This window comes from Lutjanus erythropterus, chromosome 13 (genome assembly GCF_056507025.1).
Source record: "Lutjanus erythropterus isolate fLutEry1 chromosome 13, fLutEry1.hap2, whole genome shotgun sequence".
NCBI lineage: Eukaryota > Metazoa > Chordata > Actinopteri > Lutjaniformes > Lutjanidae > Lutjanus > Lutjanus erythropterus.
The window spans coordinates 31,224,609-31,247,739 of record NC_139329.1 but is presented as its reverse complement, the minus strand read 5'-3'; the positions used below and the strand labels follow the sequence as shown (position 1 = coordinate 31,247,739).

The 23,131-nt window shown below is 40.1% G+C and overlaps 1 protein-coding gene across 1 annotated transcript in view; it reads left to right on the top strand.

The window, feature by feature from the left end:
• The first annotated feature begins 6,877 nt into the window (after positions 1–6,877).
• LOC146316846 (PDZ domain-containing RING finger protein 4) overlaps positions 6,878–23,131 on the top strand; it is a 156,754-nt gene continuing 140,500 nt past the window's right edge. Inside the window, exons 1-2 of the mRNA XM_084733263.1 lie at positions 6,878–7,528; positions 9,186–9,281. Of these exons, the coding sequence (XP_084589389.1) occupies positions 7,133–7,528; positions 9,186–9,281 (492 nt within the window). The 5' untranslated portion in view covers positions 6,878–7,132. The remainder of the gene's footprint in view (positions 7,529–9,185; positions 9,282–23,131) is intronic.

Sequence of the window (23,131 nt, the reverse complement as noted above, 5' to 3'; positions counted from 1 at the left end):
ACATTTAAAAAAAACAAAAAAAAAAAAAAACAGTCAGGATGCTATTCTCTGTACTATGTTCTTTCATTTTTTGTTTTGTTTTTTCTTCATACAATGCAGATATGTTGGGTTTTATTCTGCTTCTCCATGCATTTCCCATAGGCTTCAATTAGAAGTGGTACCAAAGTTTGTCACCCAGCAGAGCAGAGAATGGTCTACAGTGATGACTCCTCCTTTTTTTTTATAGTCGCCTTGGTGTAAACGTTTTCATTTCATCTGTCTCATTTTATGGCTTTGTGTGTGTGAGAGTCACTATTAACATTTACAGTGAACGGTAGCGACGCTCATACCCTCCAATAATTGTGCAATGTCTGATTCATCCGTGGCTACTTTATATTTTCTAATAAGACAACTTGGCTAGCTCCTATAACAGTGATCTAGTATATTTCATTTTTTTAAATTATCTGAAGCATAAGCAAAGCCATCCATGTCAACGATAAGAGCCCATGCAAAGCTCATGACGTTGTTTCGTCCGCATTATTTTTGTCTTTTTATTAACATGTGATCAGAGATATATAAACATTATCAACTGTTGTTGTTTTTGTTTATGATTATTATATTTGTATGTCATGTCCCACCTCTAGCTGGACAGTTTAAAAGTTTATTTCCCTCGAGTGGAGGAACAAATGCTGTGTTTTGAAGACCTCCGATTCATTTCTTGTATGACTGATGCTGGCCATGCTTCTACATTGTGACTATATCAACATCCACCACAAAGTGCTTTTCCCAGTTTCCCTTCATGCGACAAATCATAAAAAGAGTTGCCAAATGCATGAATGCCTTGAACTTTGACATTTTTGGACGAAGCGGCGGCTCTACATTCTAACATGCATGACATTGGAGACAAAGTGGCACATTACTTTGCAACAAATCGACATCATAGCAACGTCTCAACCTCTCAGCTCCATATGAAGTACATTCCATTCCTGAGTGACATCCCTTTACGTCAGAGACAGTGTAGATGTGAGCCTAATACGTGCATTAGCTGCTAAGCTTCATTAAGCCAGTCGTCTCATGGGGAGGGAGAGGAGTTTTAAACTGACTAAAGGAATTTCACTCATTAAAAGCTCGGAAACGGTCCTGCAGTCTCGTGCACACGATGGTTGGGATTTGATAGCATCACTGGTGGCAGTGGCGGCATGTTTGGCTGTTTGATGAAGTTCAGCGCTTCGCTGGACTTGAACGGCACTTGTGAGGGATAAAACTGGAACCTCTCATTGGCTGGACAAGGAACAATAAAAGTGTAGTTAACTATTAAAGTGCTCTGGTGTTTTCTCTGTTATTTTGCGCTGACATGTGAGTCTTGGGTACTTGAGAACTCAACAATGTGAGTGAGTCCACCTAAAAACATTTGGCTGGAGTCAGATTGATAGTTCATGGCGTAGGAAGTATTACGATTCTTTACTTAAAGGTCAAGTGTGGAAGATTTATGGGGTTTTGTTGGCAGAATATAAAATTTATAAGTACATTTTCGTTAGTGTACAATCACCTGTGTTTTTGCTACCTGTGACTTATATCTACAAAGGGCACAGGTCCTCTTCTCCATGCTACAACACCATGATTCTACATACACAGACGTGCACGGTGCTCATTAGTGACTGAAAGTGACGCTGTGGGCTTCCCATACATTATAAAGAGGGGAAAGTCTGCACACAGAGTGGGTGTGGTGGGTGGTTTGGCTCAAACAAACACAGGACTTTCACTTAGGAAACCAGGGTTTGTGTCCCATGTGAAAACCAAAACCTTAACAAATGTTTTGAGGTGCATAACATTACATGTGTCATGTGACTTGTGTCATGTCACTTTGTTGACAAGTTTTACGGCCACCGTATAGACTTGGAAGGGCAGGGTGAGGTGATCAGTATTCAGTTGCAATCTATAACCTCACCACTAGATGCCACTAAATCCTACACACTGGTCCTTTACGTAAAAGTAGCATTACAACAATGTAAAAATACTCAAGTACATAATTTCTACACATTTTGTTCTATACCAGTGTATAATATTTTATAAGCTCCTTTTTATATTTAAAATGTCATTTCTACAAAATGACTAGTATCTTTAACTGTCAGATAAATTATGCGTAGTACAATACTTCCATCTGAAATATAGTTAAGTAGATGTATTAAATAACATAAAATAGAAATATTTGACTTAAATGCAGATACCTGAAAATTATGCTTATATTCTTACCTTCCACTTTTGATTTGTCCACCATAACTTTTTTATTACATTAATGTAAAAAAATAAATAAGAAAAAAAAACTTTGACAACACTCCAATTCGACTGTTTAATGTTTCCACACAAACTTTTCAGACCAGACTCCCTCATTGCTCTTCTTGTTCTGGAAATTTCACAATCAATATTCACTACAGCTGGGGTAAATTATAGATGACTGCAACCAGGACAACAAATACATCCCAATGAGGGGAGCTGTAACCTTTCAGGCACTCTCTCTCATAATACTGGATAAAGCATGAGAAACTAAAGCAAACGAAACACAAAATATATTCATCTCATGAGAAACAAGTCGATGAAATCTCCACATTCAGTGAGGATATCAAGAAAGCGTATCCAATACGCCTTTTGGAGAAGTTTTCTAATTGCCAGAACAAATGCTGAAGAAAGGCTTCTGGCCCAAAATGTCAGTTTGGCAAGTCTTTGTTTTTTATTATTAACTACAGTAAAGATTCAGCAACCAGTTGTCAAGATTTAACAGTGAGTTGAACATGTTTTACCTTTTTTTATTACATTAAACTACAGTGATATACAGAGTAGGAACTTAAACAGTTGGACAGCACAAAGAAAGCTATTAAATATACCAATAAATTCAACTCTGGCTTTTATTGATAGACTTAAGAGCAATATTGGTCATAGAGAAACAATCAGACCACAAGGTCCATTTAGTAGCTGTCTGGAGATTCAATCTCATATTAATTGCACTGAAAAGATTGCGGATTCGTGCCCTTTTTATTGTATAGATGAAAAGCTGAAAAGTCTCAGTGAAAAGTTGCAGTTCACAGTAGGTCAGCCTGAGTTCACCGGTGAATGAATCATGAATTGAGTCCAGGTGGATTGCATGTCTGAAATACTGATGTAATTTTAAGATTGGTAGTCCACTCATGAAAGCCAAAAGCAATGCAGACACCCCAGCAGAATACCTCCGCTTCAGGACGTCCACAGTTTGACTTTAAACGCAAGCACAAAGCAAATATGTCAAAACGTTATAAGGCGTGCTCTCAGATTCAGACAGATTGTCCACCGGGGTCGGACAACCGACGGTCTCGGGTGCTTTTCGCTCTGCTCTTAGATGTGCCAAAGCGCTGACACTCCTGAGGCGGATTTAAATAAAAATTCAGCAAAAACAAACTTTTGTTGGAACGGAAAGGCTATTCAGTAACTGCCGCCTTGGGATTAAAGTATTTTACACAGAACTGTAACTTTAGACCAGTTATGTGTAAAATATTCATATCAGAGTTTCAGCTCTTGCATACCAAAAAACTAGAGCGTCATTTATGATTCACGAGTACCTTTTCATTATCAAGTCCTCAATTTATGTCTGGATTTTTGTCTGACTCCAGGAGAAAGCTGTTCATAACCAGAACCAAATATATCAGAGATAGTGTTTCAATCTGTCCTCCATTACAGATAAGGCCGACTCGCTCAATGTGGAGTTTTTCAGGCAGAAACAGCTGTTGGAGTTTTGTCTCCTATCAGGTATCCAGCAGATGGATATCACTTCTCTTCATGGATTATAGGTCAGGCCAAATGAATCAGATTTTAGATTCTCACTGAGCTTCGGATTCATCTCTCCGTTTCAATCAGGGTTCTTAATGGTTAATGGAAATCAGCTCACGGAGAGAAGAAAAGGCAGAGATAACTTCTTTCTGAGGGGCTTATCGGTCCTAACATATGGCCTGTGTGATAGGTCTGATCCCAGGTGGCTGTGGAACACGTTCCTCCAAAACACACTCGCAATTATTGTCACCCACAATGCCCTGCTGCTCGGTTCAGTCTGGCTGCCCCTCCAGATCACATCCAACAGGCTGAAAACTCATTTGGTCCACACTCTTTAAAAATAAGGGTTCCAGAAGGGTTCTTTATGAAAGGCTGAGGTTTCTACCCAGAACCACTGAGGAAAGGTTTGTGTAGGGTTCTCTGTAAGAGTGATGGTTCCATTACAAAACCTTTTCATCCAAAGAACCTTTTTTTTGGACAGAGTTCTTAAAGGATTGTTGAAGTACTTGAAGAACTGTCCCATTCAGGGTTAATAAAAAAGCATTATTTGTAGAACTGTGTTCTAGAAAAGATCCTTTAGATATGAAAAGATTCTCAGTAGAACCCCCAAAGTGTCCTCTAGATAGAACCCTTGGAATATAAAGAGGTTTTTGTTAGAAGCCCCTTAGTGTGTTCCAGATAAAACCTTGAGATATTAAAAGGTTCTCAGTAGAACCTGCTGAGAGAGTCCTGGATAAAATCCTAGGAATATAAAAAGGGTCTGTGTGGACCCCCCTTACAATGTTCTAGATAAAACCCCTTGACATGTAAAAAGGCTCCCAGTAGAACCACCACAGTGTCTTCTAGGTAGAACCCTTGGAATATAAGAAGGTTCTCAGTAGAACCCCCTGAGTGTGTTCTAAATAAAACCCTTGAGATATAAAAGGTAATTAGGAGAACCCTCTGAATGTGTTCTAGATAAAACCCATAGAATATAGGAAGGTTCTCAGTAGAACCCCCTGGAGGGGTTCTTATTAGCACCCTTAGAAGGTGGAAACTTTTGGGGCTTTTGGATGGAACCATTACACTATAGAAGGGTTCTCTGTAGAACCTCTCTTACGAGGTCAAGGTGAAACCTTTCACAGATTTTTTTTTAGTTATTTCCCCTTTAGGTTGGTAGAACTCTCTGAAATAGTTTAGTTTAACCTTTGTCAAAGGTTCCACCAAGAACCACAAAGGGTTTTCTTAAGGTGACAAGTTGCTAACTAGAATTCTTTATGGTTACTACTCACTGGGACCCTTTATGGTTCTAGTTAGGATCTGTATTTCTTTGCTGGCAGTGGATTTAGAAGATTTAATTTAATATCACATTATAAAGTATAAAGTAATACAAGAGCAACTATTTCATTTACAGTGATTGACAGGAGGGTAAAATACATTCTTCTGACCTCTTTGAACATGTGTTTTCGCAGACAGGTGTGCCGTCCCAGGACAGATTGTGTTATTGTCTTTGTAAATCTACACCTGTTCTCTGACAGCTCAGACAACACAAAACACACTTTAAAGTGGTGCACGGCAGACTAGAACCAGACCGCTTCTCTGGGAGAGCTGAAACGTGACGCCCTCTCTGAGATGCCTGCAGTATGTCATGCTGTGTCAGGCAGCGAGGCCGGCCTGGACTCACGCAGGAAGGCTTTATAAGTGAAGGTCTCCATGCAGATATTGTGTTACGAGCCGGGGTTTAACCACTGAAGGATCAGCATCGTCCCCTTGAGACGGGTTCCACTAATGTATCTACAGAACCTGTAGAGGTAGAATAAGTTCATTTAATTCTGTTAAGAGGAGGCGCAATAGGAGTTGCATTAAAAAAAAAAGTTTGCAAAAGAATGTAAATATAAATATGTAAGGGTGCCCCTATAGCTTGTGACTCATTTGCTGCATGTCATCCTCTCTCTCTCTGCCCTATATCTTCAGCTGTCACTATTAAAATAAGGGCAAAAGCCCAAAATAAACAAACAGATAAATAAATGTGGAACTATAAAAGGAATACAGAAAATAACAATAAAAAATAAATAAATAAATAAAATCTGGAAATGTAAAGAGAAATAATTAAAAGAATTTAAAAATGCAGAAATAAAAGACAAAATCTAAAAAAAAAACACTTTTTACTTTACTATTTTCATTTATTTTAACAATTATTTGTTCATTCATTTCTGTATATTTTTAATAATGTTATATTTAATATATAATTTCCTCTATTTTTCTCTGTATTTTAATTTTTTAAAAATTTCTTCATAATGTCATTTGTTTATCTTTACGCATTTATCTTTCCTTATTCTTTACCGTATTGGTTTTGCTTTCCCTCTTGTTTTTTTTCTCTCTCGGTTGTTTTTTTTTTTATTTTTGGTGATTGCTTGATGGCCAAGTTGACAATAGACAGAAGTCAATTTCTGTTCATTCAAGTTAAAGTAATATTGAAAGGGATAAAGAGATAAAAAATAAATTAATGACTTTATGGAAAATTTAAAAAAAGAAATGTATATCCAAATACAAATACATGTGTACATAAAGAGATTAACAAATAAATGTGAAAATAGATGAAAATGCTTATAATTATTTCTTTATATTTTGGTATTTGTCTTTATATGTCTACATTTACTTATTAATTTATTTATTAGTCTTGATGTTTCCACATTTTTTATTGCTCTATTTTTTATTCATATCTCTTCCACTTCTTTATTTACTAATACATTACTTTTAATTCTTCTTCTTCACATTTCCACATTTATTTTATTATTATTTTTCAAACTCATACTTTTAATGGCACTCTCATGACTCAGTATAGTAGAAGTCAAGTGATAATCTCACTGCTGCGGACTGTTGAAACACTTTAAACTGTTTCCATGTCAGTTTGATGGGTCTGACACAGAAGTCAGTGGCGTTTTAAATTATGTGAGAGAACGAGCGACCTCTGCTGGTGAGGATTTATAACACATCAAGTTCACAGCACCTATCACAGCTGCACTTAATTAACTGCTCAAATAAATGAAACTGCGCTTAAAAAAAAGGACAAGAGTGCGGTGAATAAGTTTAATACATAATGTTTGAATGTGACGATGAGGAGAAACAGAGTGACCCTGAGCAGAGTGAGTCAGCAGGGTGAAGTTTTCTCAGACACATTTCACTCCTCTGAACTTCTCATCTCATGTCGTGAGAGAAGTGGCGCAGCCCCTCAGCTCAGCGTGGCTGCGCAGACCGCTCAAACTTCAGCGCACTCACTCACTCACTCACTCACTCACTCTTTCATGTGTTCAGACTTGTAAAATAACTTTGTCCTAACTCATTGCGCGGCGCAGGAAAGTTGCCTGCGCAAACTATGCGCGCTGATTGCCCAACGGAGCCAGTCTTCCAAGTTTTAACCCCGGGCGGGATGGAGTCGCAGACGGAGCCGGAGACGGGTCACGGTGGTGGAGGTGTTTGTCAGAGAGGATGCGGGCTGCCGCTGTCCTCCGAGGACGTCAGGACGGGTCAGCACTGCTGCGTGGACGCGCTCCGGACGGTCACCGACGCCCTGGAGGGAAGGAGCGCGGCGCTGGAGCACGAAGCCCGGATGGCGAGGCTCAGGTGGAACAGGAGGGAGCAGACCCTGTTAGCTCAGGTGACAAGTCTGCAGAACGAGGCCCAGCTCGCTGCTCTGCAGTACCAGAGGAGGCTGCACCAGTACATGCTGCACATCAACAGCATCACGGAGCAGGTCAACGGATACTACAAGGTGAGAGGGCTCATTTATTTACTGTGTACATGTGATTCAACCACCGGAGTGCACCTTGTCATGGCAGCCATATTTCTAAGAAACACACACAGGCGTTAAAGATTATACTAATTAAGGTCCAGTTAGTGCAGCAGAGGCTTTCCAGTGAGCCAACATACACAAGAGGAGCACCCTGACTCTTCTGTACCTGAATGGATCAGAACTTTAATTATTATAGTTGGTAACACCTGTGTTTATCCTACTATTTCATGTCAAAATGGCTGCTGTGAGCTGTGATTTATAGGTAGGGCTGGGCAATATATCTAATATATTGAATCATGATATGAAACTAGATATCACTTAGATTTTGGATGTCATTGTATTGTGATAAGTTGTATTTTACTGATAATTTGCCTTTGACCACCTGTCATGTCCACAGTACTGATGATTGGCAGAGAGCAGGCCTGAAAGTACAGTATAACTTTCGTTTATTTAGAGTAACCATACTTTATTGTGAACAATGTTGTACAGCACATCAACAACATACACAAAAAATGGATAATGTAATCAGATTGTGATTTAAATGTTGCACATTGTTACGTTTGTCCCTCTCTGTCAGGACAAAAGTAACACAAGTGCAAGATGAAAGTAACAGTTGGATAAATTGACCACTAAACAAGTAAATACTTAATATTTCAGCCATAGAGGCTCATTGATGCTTCAGTTAAACCTACATACACATCTGGACTGGTGAGTTTGACCCTTGCTGAATTTCAGGCAGATTTTTGGCTGCAAGCTCGATGAGGGGAAGTACCTTGTGTGGACAGTCTCATTTTGTTAATATTTTGTGAAAGTGTCCGAGGTATTTTTTCAAAAATATCATGTCATCTGAGTCTATCCAGTTGCCCAGCCCCAACTGCATCACAAGTCACGTAAAAGTTCTCCATTCTAAACTTTAATATAAGCATTTTAGCACAATAGCAAATTTACTGAAGTACTCATTGTGTAGTAAAATGGTCCCTGTTGGTGTTTTAATATTATATCTGATGTTTTTGGACTAATATTAGTGCTGCATTAATGTGCATGTTGCATTTTACTGCTGTAGATGTTTTAGGTTGAGCTCATTTTTTACTACTGTATATACTGTTGGATAGCAGTGCATCATATTGCATAAGATTGTATCTTAACGTTGTAGTTTTATTTATGTTGCGGTGTCTTACTGTTGTGGTTTTGTTGCTGTGGTGTCTAAATGCTCTGAAATTGTTTTCTGGTTGTTGTTGCGGTGTCTTGATGTTGTGTGGTCTTGTTATTGTTATTGCTGAAGCTCTTGTACCGTGAATATGTTCTGCCTTGCACTTGTGTTTTTATCCTGTATAATAGTGTTAGTTGTTTTTCTTTCGGAGAGAAATTATTCTCCGTTTCCTGCCCAGGGATCACAGATGAAAATTAGCTTATAGCTAACTCTGGTACAGCTAAGGAGCTGTGCACTGCCCCTGTCAAATAAACAAATAGAATGGAATAAATAAAACACTGTATGTTTGCACAATTAGAGATAGATATCAATCTAGATAGTATATATAAGCCACATCACAAAGCCCTGTTTATGATGTCACAAACAGCCTGAAGGAAAACCGGACTGATAAACTTATCAAATCTCTCTGTTTGTTTGCTGAATTAGAGAGACTTGAGGACGACTGCTGACATGCAGAGCCAGATCTCGGATAAAGCAACATGTGCAGATGGAGAGCCACAGGAGCAGCTCAGAGCAGCTGAGGTAAGAGGAGCACACTCACTGCTCACAGCCTTTATTTATCTGTGTCCCCCTCCTGCTGCTGGAAACACTGGTGTTTATGGCTCATTCATAAAAGTTTTAGAACGTAAGCTCAGGTGTGCTTATCCAGAACGCCCGGAGGCAGCAGCGTGCTTTTATTTTCTTATCTGTCGGCATCGCTGTTAGCGCCCCCACTAAGATGCTTCCCAACGCTGTTGATATTAGGATTTGGGTTTAAGTGTCTTAAAAACCGCTGCGGCCTCTTGTGCATCGGGATTTTGCTTCTTCCTGCTGTTTCACCTGCTGGCTCAGCTCAGGCTCAGCCTCTGCTGCCAGACAATTCATTGTGTAAATATTGACTCTGGGATCTCGGCGAATGCTATGGAGGGGTAGCATTTTCTGAACGAAGACAGCTTATACATGATAATCTCTCCTCACAGCCTCTTGTTTGTCATCTGGCGTGGTCTCTCTTTCTCACAGCAAGACTATGTTTTTGTTGACAGAGGAGTTTGTACTATATATTAGCCTATACATTATGTTGTTGCTGTTCATGCTCTTAGATTTCAAGTTGTTTTACTCATACTGTGACTTGGGAGATGTGATCCTTGGCCTCTTTTTTTGGTTCTCAGCTGATCTAATGTTTTTGTCTGGCTTGTCTTCTGCTGTAGACTATGTTCATGGGTACTGAGTACCCTGGGGGCTTGAATGAAGAATTGTTATTGTCTTGTTTTCTTATAAATACAGAGGGGTTTCTATTGTTGTAGCCTAGTTTACTTCACATATTTTTCACCAACTTGGCTGTTGCAGTAACGGGATGAGTTATACAGTATTCTTTCCTCTTAGGGCTGTTTATTGGCAAGAATCTGATGATACAATATATATTGCAATACTGTAAGCAAGGATGATATATTGCTATTTTTTAAAATCTGATTTTAAGAAAACTGTATAGGAAAAAGTATAAAGAACACACCATCATATGCAGAACATCTGAGTTAAAAAAGTTTACTTTTTATGCAGTCAGTGTAGACAGTTAAGATAGATAAGAACAGTGAGGGTTTATATAACGATGCACCTGAAAATCATAGTAAGATGAAATTGAAATCGGAAAATTCCGCCTCTAGATTGACAACAACATTGCTGTACAACGATCAGGACTTTAAACACAACACACAATGAACCATTGCAGGTGTCACAATATCACAATACAGTGATTTATAGAATCGACGTTACTTAACAATTCTTAAGAGTTTCGGCATTTTCTCACATCCCTAATTCTTATTATTAAATTTTTTTACTGTCTTTCTTACTGCTATTTGTCAGTTGTTTCTACAATATGAGGAGTTGAAATTCTGGTTATTCCAAGAACACACTGTGATTCTTGCATTTGTTTTTCTCATTCATATTTGGTTTCTGATATTGATACTTCTATGATGAATAGCAGCTAGTTGTTGGCGCTGGAAGGTTCTTGGTTTGTGTTTTAAAAGGGTCACACCCATGGGTCGAGTCCTACCTTTTTTTTTTTTTTTTTTTTTAGAAAGTTCGGGGTCAGAACACCTGATCATGTTTCAACTAGAATCACTGTATCCTAAGTGCAGCCTTGGCAAATGGATGAAAGTCTACTCAAGCCCCAAAAATTTGAGGAGAAAAATCTGATATGTCATTGATGTTGTGCTTTATATTGAATTCAAATGATACAATATTCATAAACAGTTTGTGAGCATCTACAGGTGCGTGGACACTTTGCACTTGCCTGCTGTAGCCGTCCTTGAAAATGAAAAATACCAGAGAAAAGAAATGCTCTCACTTTCGGTGTTAACAGCTTAAATTAAACATGAATCATTGCCTGTTTGCTTCTGTACTTTTGAATAATTTGAGCATAATGGGCTAAACCATATGGACACATTTCTAACTGCTTCTGAGTCTTTGTTGTTGCAGGGAATAATTTATTAAACCTCCCCACGTGGCTGCCAGATCTAATAATAGCTCTTGCTTAAGTAAACTCACAAGGTAGCCTAGACGTTGGTGCTGTGTGTTGTCATTGGGCTGCTGTCGAGGGTGGATGGGTTTAATGGTGGCAATGGTCACATAAAGTATCTCTCTAATTGCCTACTGCACGCTGTGAGTGCAACAGACTCACTTTTGATTAATGTGGAAAACTGTTCACCCTCGTCTGCCAGTGCTGGGCAGCAACGCAGCATCTATTTTCAGCTCTACTTTTTTCTTGTCTACAAACTCCACACTAATGTGTCTTTAATAGTTTTCTCTCTGTGTGTTTTCGTCTCGTGCTCTCCAAATGGATTTTCCAATACTTGAAACAAAGCTGGGACGAAGCTGATCAAAGATCAAAGTTTTACAGTTTAGTGGAAATCTACTTTGTTGGAAAAGTGATGGTGTTTCTGTCTGCAGGGACAATAGAGTTGGTTGACTAATAAACATCCCAGTAGCAGTTAAATCATCACATTCAAAGTCTCTTATTGTGGTTGGAAAACAGACCTAATTGACCCTCTGCTACTGAGCCCCTTTAGTTACCGCCTGTCAAGTTTCCGCTCCAGCGTGGTGCACATGCAGAGCTGGAATGGAAATGTGATTTTTAAAACAATGGCTCCCTGATTTCAGATGGAGGTAGACAAAAGCAGGCTCATTACTAGCTGGTGACCATCCATTTTGCAAGCTAAAATCACAACTATTGCTGTCATATTTCAGCTCAATTTATCTATCTAACAAACTTACTTTAACTTTAGTTTGGCGAGTTGGTTAAAAACGAAAATCTCAAGCTGATTCTGTATGGATTTTAAAGACTAATTGTCAGCGAACTATAAAAGACATGAAGTTCTTGTATTGTAGGGTTGCAGATTAGCCATTATATTATGGTTCAGTAAGATAAGGAGATGGATGGTTGTTTTGTTCTAGCATGGATAGGATGACCATATTTCCAGTTCCCAAAACCTTAGACCTATTAATCTAACACACATTCATTAATGCACACATGTATGCACTTACGTGTATTTTTATCAGGATGAGGGACAATTATTTCAGCGCTTAGGACATATATCAAGTGCATATCAAGTGATGCTTCCCTGTGACTTACGGGATGTAATCATGGGACAAACTGGGACCATTTGTTAGTGAATGTTCAAGGTCGGGACAATCCTGGATACTCAGAGTTGAAAAACATACAAACATAGGTTATTCCCAATTTCATATAGTACGTTTTCATTTTTACAAAAGGGAATGGTTTGGAGGAATTGGATTAAATGAATGTAACAATGCTAACTGAGTCAGTGAGTTTGCCTGGGTTTGCTGCAGGACAGAGATGATAACGTTACCCCAAAAATCTTATATAGTGACTTGTAGCATCCAGGCAGACTACCACATTGTTGGGAATACACTGTTACACTTATTATGTCAGTTACAGGACGTCTGATGAAACCTCTAAGCCAACAACACAGTGTAGTTATCTTATGTTAGCTTTAATCAAATGTTCCTTGGTTGTAGAACTACTGTTTACTACCCTATGCAGTAATCTGGGCATGTTTAAGTTCAGCTTAGGTCCAAGCAGGGAAATACAATAATTCCATTTCTTACACTTTGGAAAAGCTGAAAAACTACATCAGCCTACAAACTTTTTATATGCAGAGTATCAGTCTTGCTGCAGCTGAATGCACACAGCATCAGAGTGTGGAGAAAATACAAAGCAGGGTTGCCATGTCTGTCTGTGTGACAAAAGCAGCCTAATGGCAGATCAAAACCAGCCCAAAACCAGACCAATAGCCAATAAAACTGGTGCTGGAAACAAGAGAGCATTTTGTGTGTGTATGTATGTAGGCATGCGTGCGACACGTCCCACGTTTGTGTGTGTGTACATGCCGAAATATGGATTTTTATTCATAGATGTATTATAATTTGTATGCAAAATCGGTCTATGCATCCAAAGGAGAAAACAATTCAACCAGCAGCAGGATTTGACTGAAAGCAGGGACTTGGGAACCCAGATCCAAAGCTTGACAGGGCTGCCGTGCCAAGTTACAGTTGCTAGGCTATGATTGGAAATTTGTTGTTCAGGTTACGGGTTTAGTGAACCATCCATTGATGTTCTGCTCAGCTTAAATACTTGAGTTACACCTTGGCTAATGGCTCAACATCTTTTGATTGAGAATATTGTCCCAGCGGTGTGTGGACAATCACTTTGCTCTTAAAAACATAAACAAAGAAGCCTTTGAGTCTGTTGTTGAAGTGGCTCCAGCAGCTATAAGCTGTCCCACAGATGCTAGTTCTTCTTTATTGTCAATGATCCTGATGGCTGCTGTAGAGAACAGCTTGTTAAGTATCGTGTGTGAAAACAGAGACAGAAAACTGCCGTGGACTGCTGTTAGGACTGACTTAATGCGATTCATGGCATATTTTTCCATGCACCTCAGAGATGTACTGATCTAGATCCAGCTGATTGTCTCCTCTCTGGCCTGACAGTGAATGCAGTCGGTGGCTGTGTGGGTGAGTCAGCCTGTTCTGCTATGCTGAAAAGGGATAATGGAAGCAAGACGCAGCATTGAAACTGCAACAGGATTAGTCACCATTGCAAAAACATACCGTCGTCTTCGTTTGCCCGTGTAATTTGCTCGTATGTTTGTTTAAAGCCAGATGAATACACAAATGTAACCACAGTTGAGGTAAAACAGTCCCACTCCTCCTCTTGTCTGCAGCCAGCATCCCCCAAATCCACACTTGAACTTGGAGTCAGCTAAAAACTTTGGAAACTAAGGGAATATTTTCAAGTAATTCACACTGGATAGTGTTTTTTTTGTTATCCATTGCTGTTTAAGAGTGTCTGCTTCTCTGTTTTGTTGACTGAGACTGACCTGCGACGCCTCAGCGAAGGCCTGTTGACAGAAACACTGAGACCTTTTCACCTGTCTGAGTGAGAGTACAGTAGCTCCTGCTAATTCTTCTTTCTTTTTGTTCGGATCAAGAGAAAAGAAAGGGGAGGGAAGGAGTGAGTGGAGAGTACACAACTCGAGTATCGGTCTCATCAAAATCCAATCTTGCGTGACAGGCGGGGACGAAAGCAGGCCAGTTTGTTTGCTTCCATAACAAAAGATGATAAGCAAAGATTGCTTCGCGACAAGAGCAAAGATAGATTTATGACCTTCTTTTATGTCAGTTGATTTGATTTTTCTTGCCCAGACTGAACCACCGAAATAAAATGAGTTTTTTGAAGAAACATATCGAATATCTTTGAAGTTGGGTGTTGGCGTGGTCGCAAACAAAATCTGTTATTTAACTACCTGAGAAATATGGGAAAAACATTTTTATATGTTGCTCCAAACAAAGGCAGATGTCTAATGGTTAAGTCACTTGGGCTCACAGTTGTACACATCTTTTTACTGCTTGTCTAGACAGCTTTATTTGTGCTCCAATTCCCCAAAGCACTTTGTTGAAAATAGAGGAGAATGCTTGTATTCAGAGTAAATGGCATAAAGTCATTGGTTTACAGCTGGCTGTCTGCCTCTCTCACAGCTGACAGATTGAGAAAATGGGATTGGTAGATATGGAAATTGAGTCGATCAAAATGTGCCTTTCAGAAATGTGCCTTTCAAATTGTGCCTGTCAGGGTGTAAATATGGGCTTTCTGGGTGCTTTAGCCCCTCTGGAGGTGTTTTCTGTACCTGTTCTGCTCTGTTTGGGACGTCATTTGCTCAGAATTTACATGGCAGCTGTTTATCCTTCGCCTGTGAAACAGACAGGGACCGCCCTGCTCTCCATTTCCTATTTCCTCTCCAATTCGACAGACACACCAAGCTGCTAAAACAAACTTCAGCTTGCATTAATTTAGATTTATGATTTAAGATAAATTTGATTTAGATAAGCACATAATTATTCAATGCCTCTTTAGCAGCACTTTAGCAGACTTCTCGTTTCATGTCTTACTCCTGCTTATCTCCGTGCATATTTATAGGAATTTCATTAGTTGAAGGAATTTGCAATATTTTCATAGGTGTTGGTTTGGCAAACAAGCTGTTTTTCCAAAGCTCTTGGCAGCTGCCTGTGTTAGTTAGTGAGGCAGATATTGAGATTAGGATATTCCAGATTCCAAGGCTGTGGATTTGGACCGAGGGAGAGCGGTGGCTGCAGAGTAAATCATGCACCTTCGTGGGTTTTGTCCTTAGCTGTGTGTGTGTCAACAGTCCGGGTGTGTTGTTTTAGGCAGGAGGTGTGAAAAAGAAAACTGTTCCGCTAAAGACCACCACGCTCGTAAAGAGGAGGACTCTGGGTAAATTTGTCCCTACCTGCTGAAAGGCCCCTTTTTAAATGTTGATGGGGATGTTGGCTAGTTTGGTCTGCGGGATGTTGGAGAGTAATTCATAGTGACTTGAACTCAGATGAACTGTTTTGATTTTCACACTCTGATGAGAAATTGTGTTCCTAATTAGATGCATTTATTGAAAACATCTGCAAAGTGAAATATAGAGCCAGCACTTTAATACAGCAGTTTTTGTTGAGGTATTTCTTATCCTTTTACCTCAGGCATAATCTACTGCAATTCAAGAATTTAAAAGTACATGTCAAGGGTTTATTTTTATTTTTTTAGTCTGAGGTATAGCTCCTTATTAGGGGTGCAGTGATATATCAAGTGAATATCAGTATCAGCTGATATTTGTTCTCATTCTATCGGCCTATTGGTAAATAAGATGATGGCAGTGGCCAATGTTTATTCTGTTGTTGTGTCAATTTTGTGTTTGTTAAATGTTATTATAGTTTTTTGTGATCAGATGTGGATGACAATACCTTCAGCGGAGGAGGACTGTTTTTGCCTTGATATCAACACAAATCAATTGTGATAGATGTGGAGATCAGCTGACTGCAGTCTGCAGGGGAGACCCTCGTGGTGCGCTGCTATTTGCAGGAAGCATGCTTTTACGTTCTCTGTCTGTAATGTTTTCAACATCAGAGATGACAAAGACAGGCTTTAAAACATGACTTCAATTTACTCAAACAATATTAGACTTGTGTGAACTGATATTCATCGGCAGATAGTTCATATGAAAATGATAAATGTGAGCAGCTGCACACAGCGCAGCGTCATCAACACGCTGACTCACTCGCACCGTACATTGAGCTGCTCTAATCACACGTGAGGCTCACCCGGACTTTAGACTGGCAGAGTTCAGTTTGGGCCCAAAAAATGTGGACGTTTGTGTTCACACATACAGCTCCTCCAGGTAGTGTCTGGATGACTGGAGTTCAGACATGCCCTGCATGTCATGGCCTTTTTTTCATTGTTCATCCATGAAATGTAAGAAGAAGCGACCCCCTACTGCAGGTACACCCAACTTGCGGCCTGCAGGACAAATCTGATAGGGTGCTGGGTGGCCCTTCGACCATTTGTAATTATTAATAAAAATAAATGTGCTGTATTTCACAGAAAGCGGGTTGTGACCCCCCATCCCCCCATAACTTCTGCCTATTGTGACACTTGATTTCTTTGCACAGCTGACCTGTGCGGAGCTCCTGTGGTCAAATTTGCCATTTTGCAAACATGAGTGCAGAGAGAAAATGTGGAAGCATTGAAAATGAAAACAGGCAGAAAAATGGACAGATGAATTTGCCTTTAGTTGTCCACCTTATACTAATCCTAAACCATTGTGTTTAATTTTCCAAATGACAGTCGCTACATGCACATTGCTAATATCAGGCACCATCATGAGTCAAAACTTGCAAGCGTCAGTGCAGTGTTCCCACCTGGTAGCACCCCAAAAAACTTTTATTCATTCTTTTAGCTGATAAATACCATTATTGTTAATATTTGTTTTTTAACTGGCCCCTGGCCTCATGTCAATCTGCAGTATCAGTATCCGAGTATCTCTGCCCCTTTGGCATGGGTATTTCACACCCTACAAACATCGCACTCCTAGCATTGGACAGATAGCAGTGACTGTATTTATATTTTTCTGCAGCTTTAGTGTATGCTTGCCTCTTACAAACTTTATTTCTGTACATGTTTGCTTACATGTGCTTGCATCCGAGTAAGTTTGTTAGAATAAGATCCCAGTGTCAGCTTTTCTCCCCGGTTTGGTCTATCTGCGGACATTCTACTGTGTTTTTCCCAGGAACAAGGTCTGAGCAGATGTTGATGTGTTTCAGCTCCGTCCTGTTCTGTAGCTCTGCTCTCAGGTGTACTGCAGGAAGCACTCGGTGACTGAAGTGATTCATCATTTCAGTTACCCAGGAGGGAGAATGCTCAGCTTTTTTCACACCTTAATGACTGTAACCCGCTGCTCTCTGCTGCTTTTCTGTGAACCGAACTGAAGTGAGAGCCTCGAGTTCGACTCAACAGCCAACATCTGGAAAAGAGCCTAGTGTCAAACAGGCTGTAAACTAAGTGGCTGAGGAGAAACTGATGAACTTTCCAGGTCACTTCCTGGTGTGGTATTTTAAGATATCTCACTGTGTATATGTAACTGCTTATTTACACTCAGTCACATACACAGACATAGATTCAAACGTGCATGTAGAGACAGAAATGTGTAATGCACACACGCTGTTCTAACACACACTTAAACACAGCTGGCACTGATGATATATACCCCCTACCTACCCCATTTATAACTGATGTCACGGAAAGCTCCACTGTACAAAAGAGCTCTCGTGCAGCCAGACGCTCTCCTCTCTCTCACCGTGATGAGAAAATGGCTTGTTGTGAAGTTGATTCACCAACTAAATATCTGTGGTCCCATCTAAAGTCAGTCGCCCCCTCTGTTCCCATCTTTACCAGCACTGGGGGGTTTGGTTAGTCAGTGACCTGATGCCTTTTGAACTCACACGAACAACCCACTTTCCTCTAGTCTTGATAAACATGTGGCTTAACCTACAGCTGGTACAGGGAGATTACAGTGAAAGCCTTGAGTCAGCATGTACACACGTGTACACAACCAGCTGCATGTGTTTCATACACACACACACACACACACACACACACACACACACACACACACACACACACACACACACACACACACACACACACACACACAGAGCAGTGGCCACTCTATCATCAGGGTTCTCTGCACAGCTTGTGATGAGGTGTAATGAGGTAACGTTGTGGATAGACCTTTTCACTGTGAGAGCTACAGTAAGAGCCAGTGTTGTCCTCCAAGTTGAGCCTAACATAACCAGGGTCAGTGTCATGGAATATAATGAGTAGAGTTAAGGGGTTATTTTATTATCAACTGTTCTACTTGTTATTTTAATGCTTACTCAATTAATTAAGACAAGAAAATGTTTTTTTTTTTGGGGACCTGAGTAAATGAGAAATATGACCAGTAGCAGCCACCGCTGAGCCGTCTGGACGTTTATTGTCAGTTAAGCCTGAACTCATAAAACATTGGGGCCTCACACTGTTGAATCCATTACAGCTCATCTGGAGAGTTTAAAACGCCTCCGTGGAGCACGTTGGGCTGCACATCACGGCTTTTGTCAGAGAAGACCGTGACATTACCTTTGGCCTTTCAGTGGAGATGCATCATCATCAAAGCACCGCGCCTGCACACTGTATTTACTGCACATTCATCTGCAAACTGAATTAAGGCTGCCTCTGCTGTTGTCGACAGGAGGATTAGGGCTTAATTACATCTGGGCAGAGGCTGCCATATAGTCAGAGAAACAACTGTACAGTGGGGGACCGGTGCAGTGCATTAGGGAGGTGTTGAGGAGAGGGATAAGCCTGTGTAATATGCCAGGTGCGTCCAGGGTATTAGCAAACACTGGCACGGCACTGTGCGCCTGCCAAGACAAGGGATCAAAACAAACCCACCCTGCTGAATACTCGCTCTCATTTCATGTTGAAGGCCAACACTCGCCTGTGTCAGGCATTGTTGAGTGGAAGAAAACAGTAGAACATTTTGTCTTAAATCCGCACACAATAGTTTGCAAAATGCAGACACTCATGCTCAAACGCTAGACACCCACACACAAAAAACAAACAAAGACAGATCAGTGAGAAATTGTGTTGGTTTATCAGCCAGTTACCCCTGGTGGTATCTCACCACACCAGTTTTGGTTTTCTTTGCCGAGAAGATTTGAAGATATCCATCTTTGAGATTTCTTCCTTAATCCCAACACAAAGGGGGAATTTTGTTTGTGGTTCACACAGTACAGAATGACATTTAAAAGAAGTAAAAGCAACATCTTTTCTTTTTACTGAAGCTCACCTCACTGTGAAAGCATGGGACAGTTTTCATAAAAACCTCATGGCAGTACCTGGACAAATTAAACCAAAGCTATTTAGAAACAAGAAAATAATGAGCCAACACTTTAGGAGTTTGCAGATTTTTCAGAGTTGGTCATGAACAAAAAGAAGCTGGCGAGTGGCAACAGGCAAGTGTCTGACATACACACCCCTGAGCCTGGGTTTAAAAGGGTCTTTGTCTCCAGATCACGTCTGTAACTTAGTTGTGTTAAGCTTGAATCAAAGTTAGCTGGGAAGCTATACTGAGGAAGCTAAGCTCTGAAAACAATACTGGCATGATTGAAACAAACACACTAACATCTGCCTGCAGAAAAGAAATGCACAACTAGAGCTGTGTATCATTTAAATAATTACAATACCAATAGTAGTACACTTACAATGATACTGATACAAATAGAGGACTTTATTTGATACTTTTTTGCTTAATGAGATGCCTTATCATGTTAGTAATATTCACAGTTTTTCCTGAAACAATCCACATTTTATGCATTTATTTTTATCAGACACCACAAGCATATAACTATACTTTTGAACGCTTTGGTGGCAACACCATACAAAGAGTCATTTCTTTTTCTAGATCTGGATATAAAAGAATTGAACGCAGGTCTTATTTGACTGGAGAAGTTTTGATACTACTTTGTACTTTGTCAGCCCCTGGCATCGTCCGTCAGCCCAACCCCAGTGTGTACCAAATTTGATGGCATTTGATTTAGTAGTTCTTCCCAAACCCAAATGTTAACCTCAGTGCGGTAGATGAAAAGTCGGGGGATGACCGAAGTTGTTGGGGTTCATCCTCTGGGCAAAATTAATGTTTGCAGAAAATTTCATTGCAATCCATCCAATAGTTGTTGAGATATTTCAATTTGAACAAAAGTGACCCAAGGATGCTATCCATACAGCCGTGCTTCTGGCCTGGCTAAAATATTTGAAAATAAAGGGACAATGAAGATAATTGAAATAGTCTTAATACATTTTACCACCTGCCTTTCTTGTCCTCATAAATAGTTTTTCATTTGACTCTTGAGCAGCCAAAATAACCATCATCACTCCTCAATTTCTCCCTCATACAAACACAGGCTTCCTCTCCCAGACACTTCCTCTCCTGAATAATAATTTGTTCTGTTATTTCTGTCTCAAATATTTGCCTCATCCCATTATTCCATAAAAATATTATTTGAACAATGGCAATAGAGAAAGCTCTATGAGCGACATCAGATCTCAAGTGTTCTTCATTCCAGTGAATGAGCGAGCTCCCTCTTGTAATAACCAGAGTGGTGTTTGGCTGCTGTAGCGTGACCTCTTAGGATCTAGTTAGTGACAGGCTCAGTGTTATTATTTCTGCAGCCAGATAGAGCTGCCTAATTTCATTCCAATCATTGCCCTCGTGTTGTTGCTGGAATTGTGAGAGGAAGCTATGACGGATGTGTTTTTAATTAGCTCAATGGGCTTGCAGTGAAATTGAGTATGAATATTCATTGTGATCGCCGTCGTCCTACAGATAAAGCTGAGTTTTAATCATAATAGTTTCAACATCTTGAAAGGAAAGTAATTGTTTCAAGTAGACTTATTAAATGTTCTTTTTCCAGTAATGCAGATAATTGAAATCTAAAGCACTATGCAGTCATTTACCACATAATGTAGAGTATCAAAGATCATCGTGTGGTATTATTGATAGCAGAGTCTTTGACGGCAAGTCAAGTCTCAAAGTTTTTAACAGCTGGTCTCAGTTTCAAACATTCTTTTTGCAAAGTTTGTTATGTGTGTCAACTACTGTAGCTGCCATATTTATTAGTAAATTGTTTAATCACTTTGGGAGTTTTGCTTTCAGGTTTCTAACCGGGTCTCTAGGACATGAGTCTCATAAGTCAGGTCTCACAGCAGCCAAGTCTGAGTCACTTTTGTGACTGAAGTCTGACTGGATTTCTTTCAAGTCTCAAATGTATAGTCTTGTTCGGAAGTAGAAAACACGATGGGCCTCAGGCAAGAACAGATTTGTTCTTTAGAGGCGTGTTCCTGGGATTGAGCAGAACTTGATGTCGACCCAATTTGCACATTGTTAAGCTCTCGTTACTGAGCACGTCTCCACATACCGTCTGAGAGGCATCTGAGCTGAACAGACCAGAGTGGCAAAAAAAAGAATGCTCTTCTTCTATTTTAATTAGGAAAATGAATTTGCATATCATGGCTTTGTGATGGTTTTTATTCTGCCGATTGATGACCCGGTCCATGACCCATTTTGGGTCGCTTTGGTAAACACTGCTTCATCGTTCTATACCACATACTGCCCCTTTGTCATCCTGTCAGTTTCCTCACAGTTCCAGTAACTGTTCAATGTACCCTGTGGAGTTTCCTTGTAAACACATTTATATTTACGTTCAGTGTTTATGACCAAAACACATTTTGAGTTTTCCTGAAGTCTGTTAAATGCATTTCATTCCTCATAAAACATTTGCAAAGGCAATTTTTACATCTCTATTTTCCAGTTGTTGCTTAATGGAATAGAAGAAAAGCTTCAGCAGGAATGTGTCTCGCTCTGTGCTCATGAACATGCATGTCATACAAACAAAACACTAGGGTTCGGCGATTGGACGAATATATTGGTTATTTGTGATTGCTGATGATTTCACCACTAGTTGAGAGCTGCTGGTCAGCGACAGACTCTCGTGCAGCAAGCTAAGCCAGTAGCACAAAGAAGCCAGCAATACGAGAGAGAGGCAGCAGGAAAACGGCATGTAGAGCCAGAATATTTACACATCTAACTTGATGAATCAAGGATTTATTTTGACCAAATCAGAGATGATGATTGTTGAAACAGTAGAAAGTCTTGACATTTGGGAAAGAAAATAAAAAGAAGCTGTTGCTGCTGTTCAGTGCAATATATCTCCATGTCCCCTTCATTATTTTCGTATTAAACACAACTAAGTTTTGGATGTGTGGTGTGGAGATAAAATCCTTTTAAACCCAGGAACAATATCATCGTCCATAGCGATGTTTCACTGTGTACATCGTCCAACGCTGTCTTCCAACCTTAGTTTCCACTTGTAAAATATTGCTCTTTAGTGCTACCAGTGGTCAAAAACTCCAGAGCAAAGACTGGACTAATAAGCTGTACATTAATAGAGTGTTTTCATTTGTAAAAGTTAAAAGTTTTTTAAAACTGGAAAACTTTCCCCATGAACACCACCTCTGGTAATTGAGCTTGGAGCAAAGACGCTTGTGGCGATGCTTTAAGAGAAACTAATGTGGGTGTTTTCCCTCAAAGGGAGAATTAACTGCAAAAACTCACATTCTTCTTTATTAGGAAAAAAGCACACGAGAGCGTGGCAGCTTGGATCTGTGCGTATGAGTTTGAATTTTGCAGTGTGTGTTTTCACAGGGCAGTGCACATACGTCAGTGCTTCTCTGCTTCATTTCCTGCTAATTGATCTCCACCATGTCGAGCAGGAGGCAGATAGCAATCTGCATTTGTGTTTGTGCAACTCCCACCGACAGAGAGCCAGATCTGTTGGACCACAGTACAGCTGGTGGTGTTGAGTCAGCATGTTGAGGTCACAGCACTGGTGTTGGTACCAGACCTCCATCTGGTTGCACCCACACACAGCAACGCCAA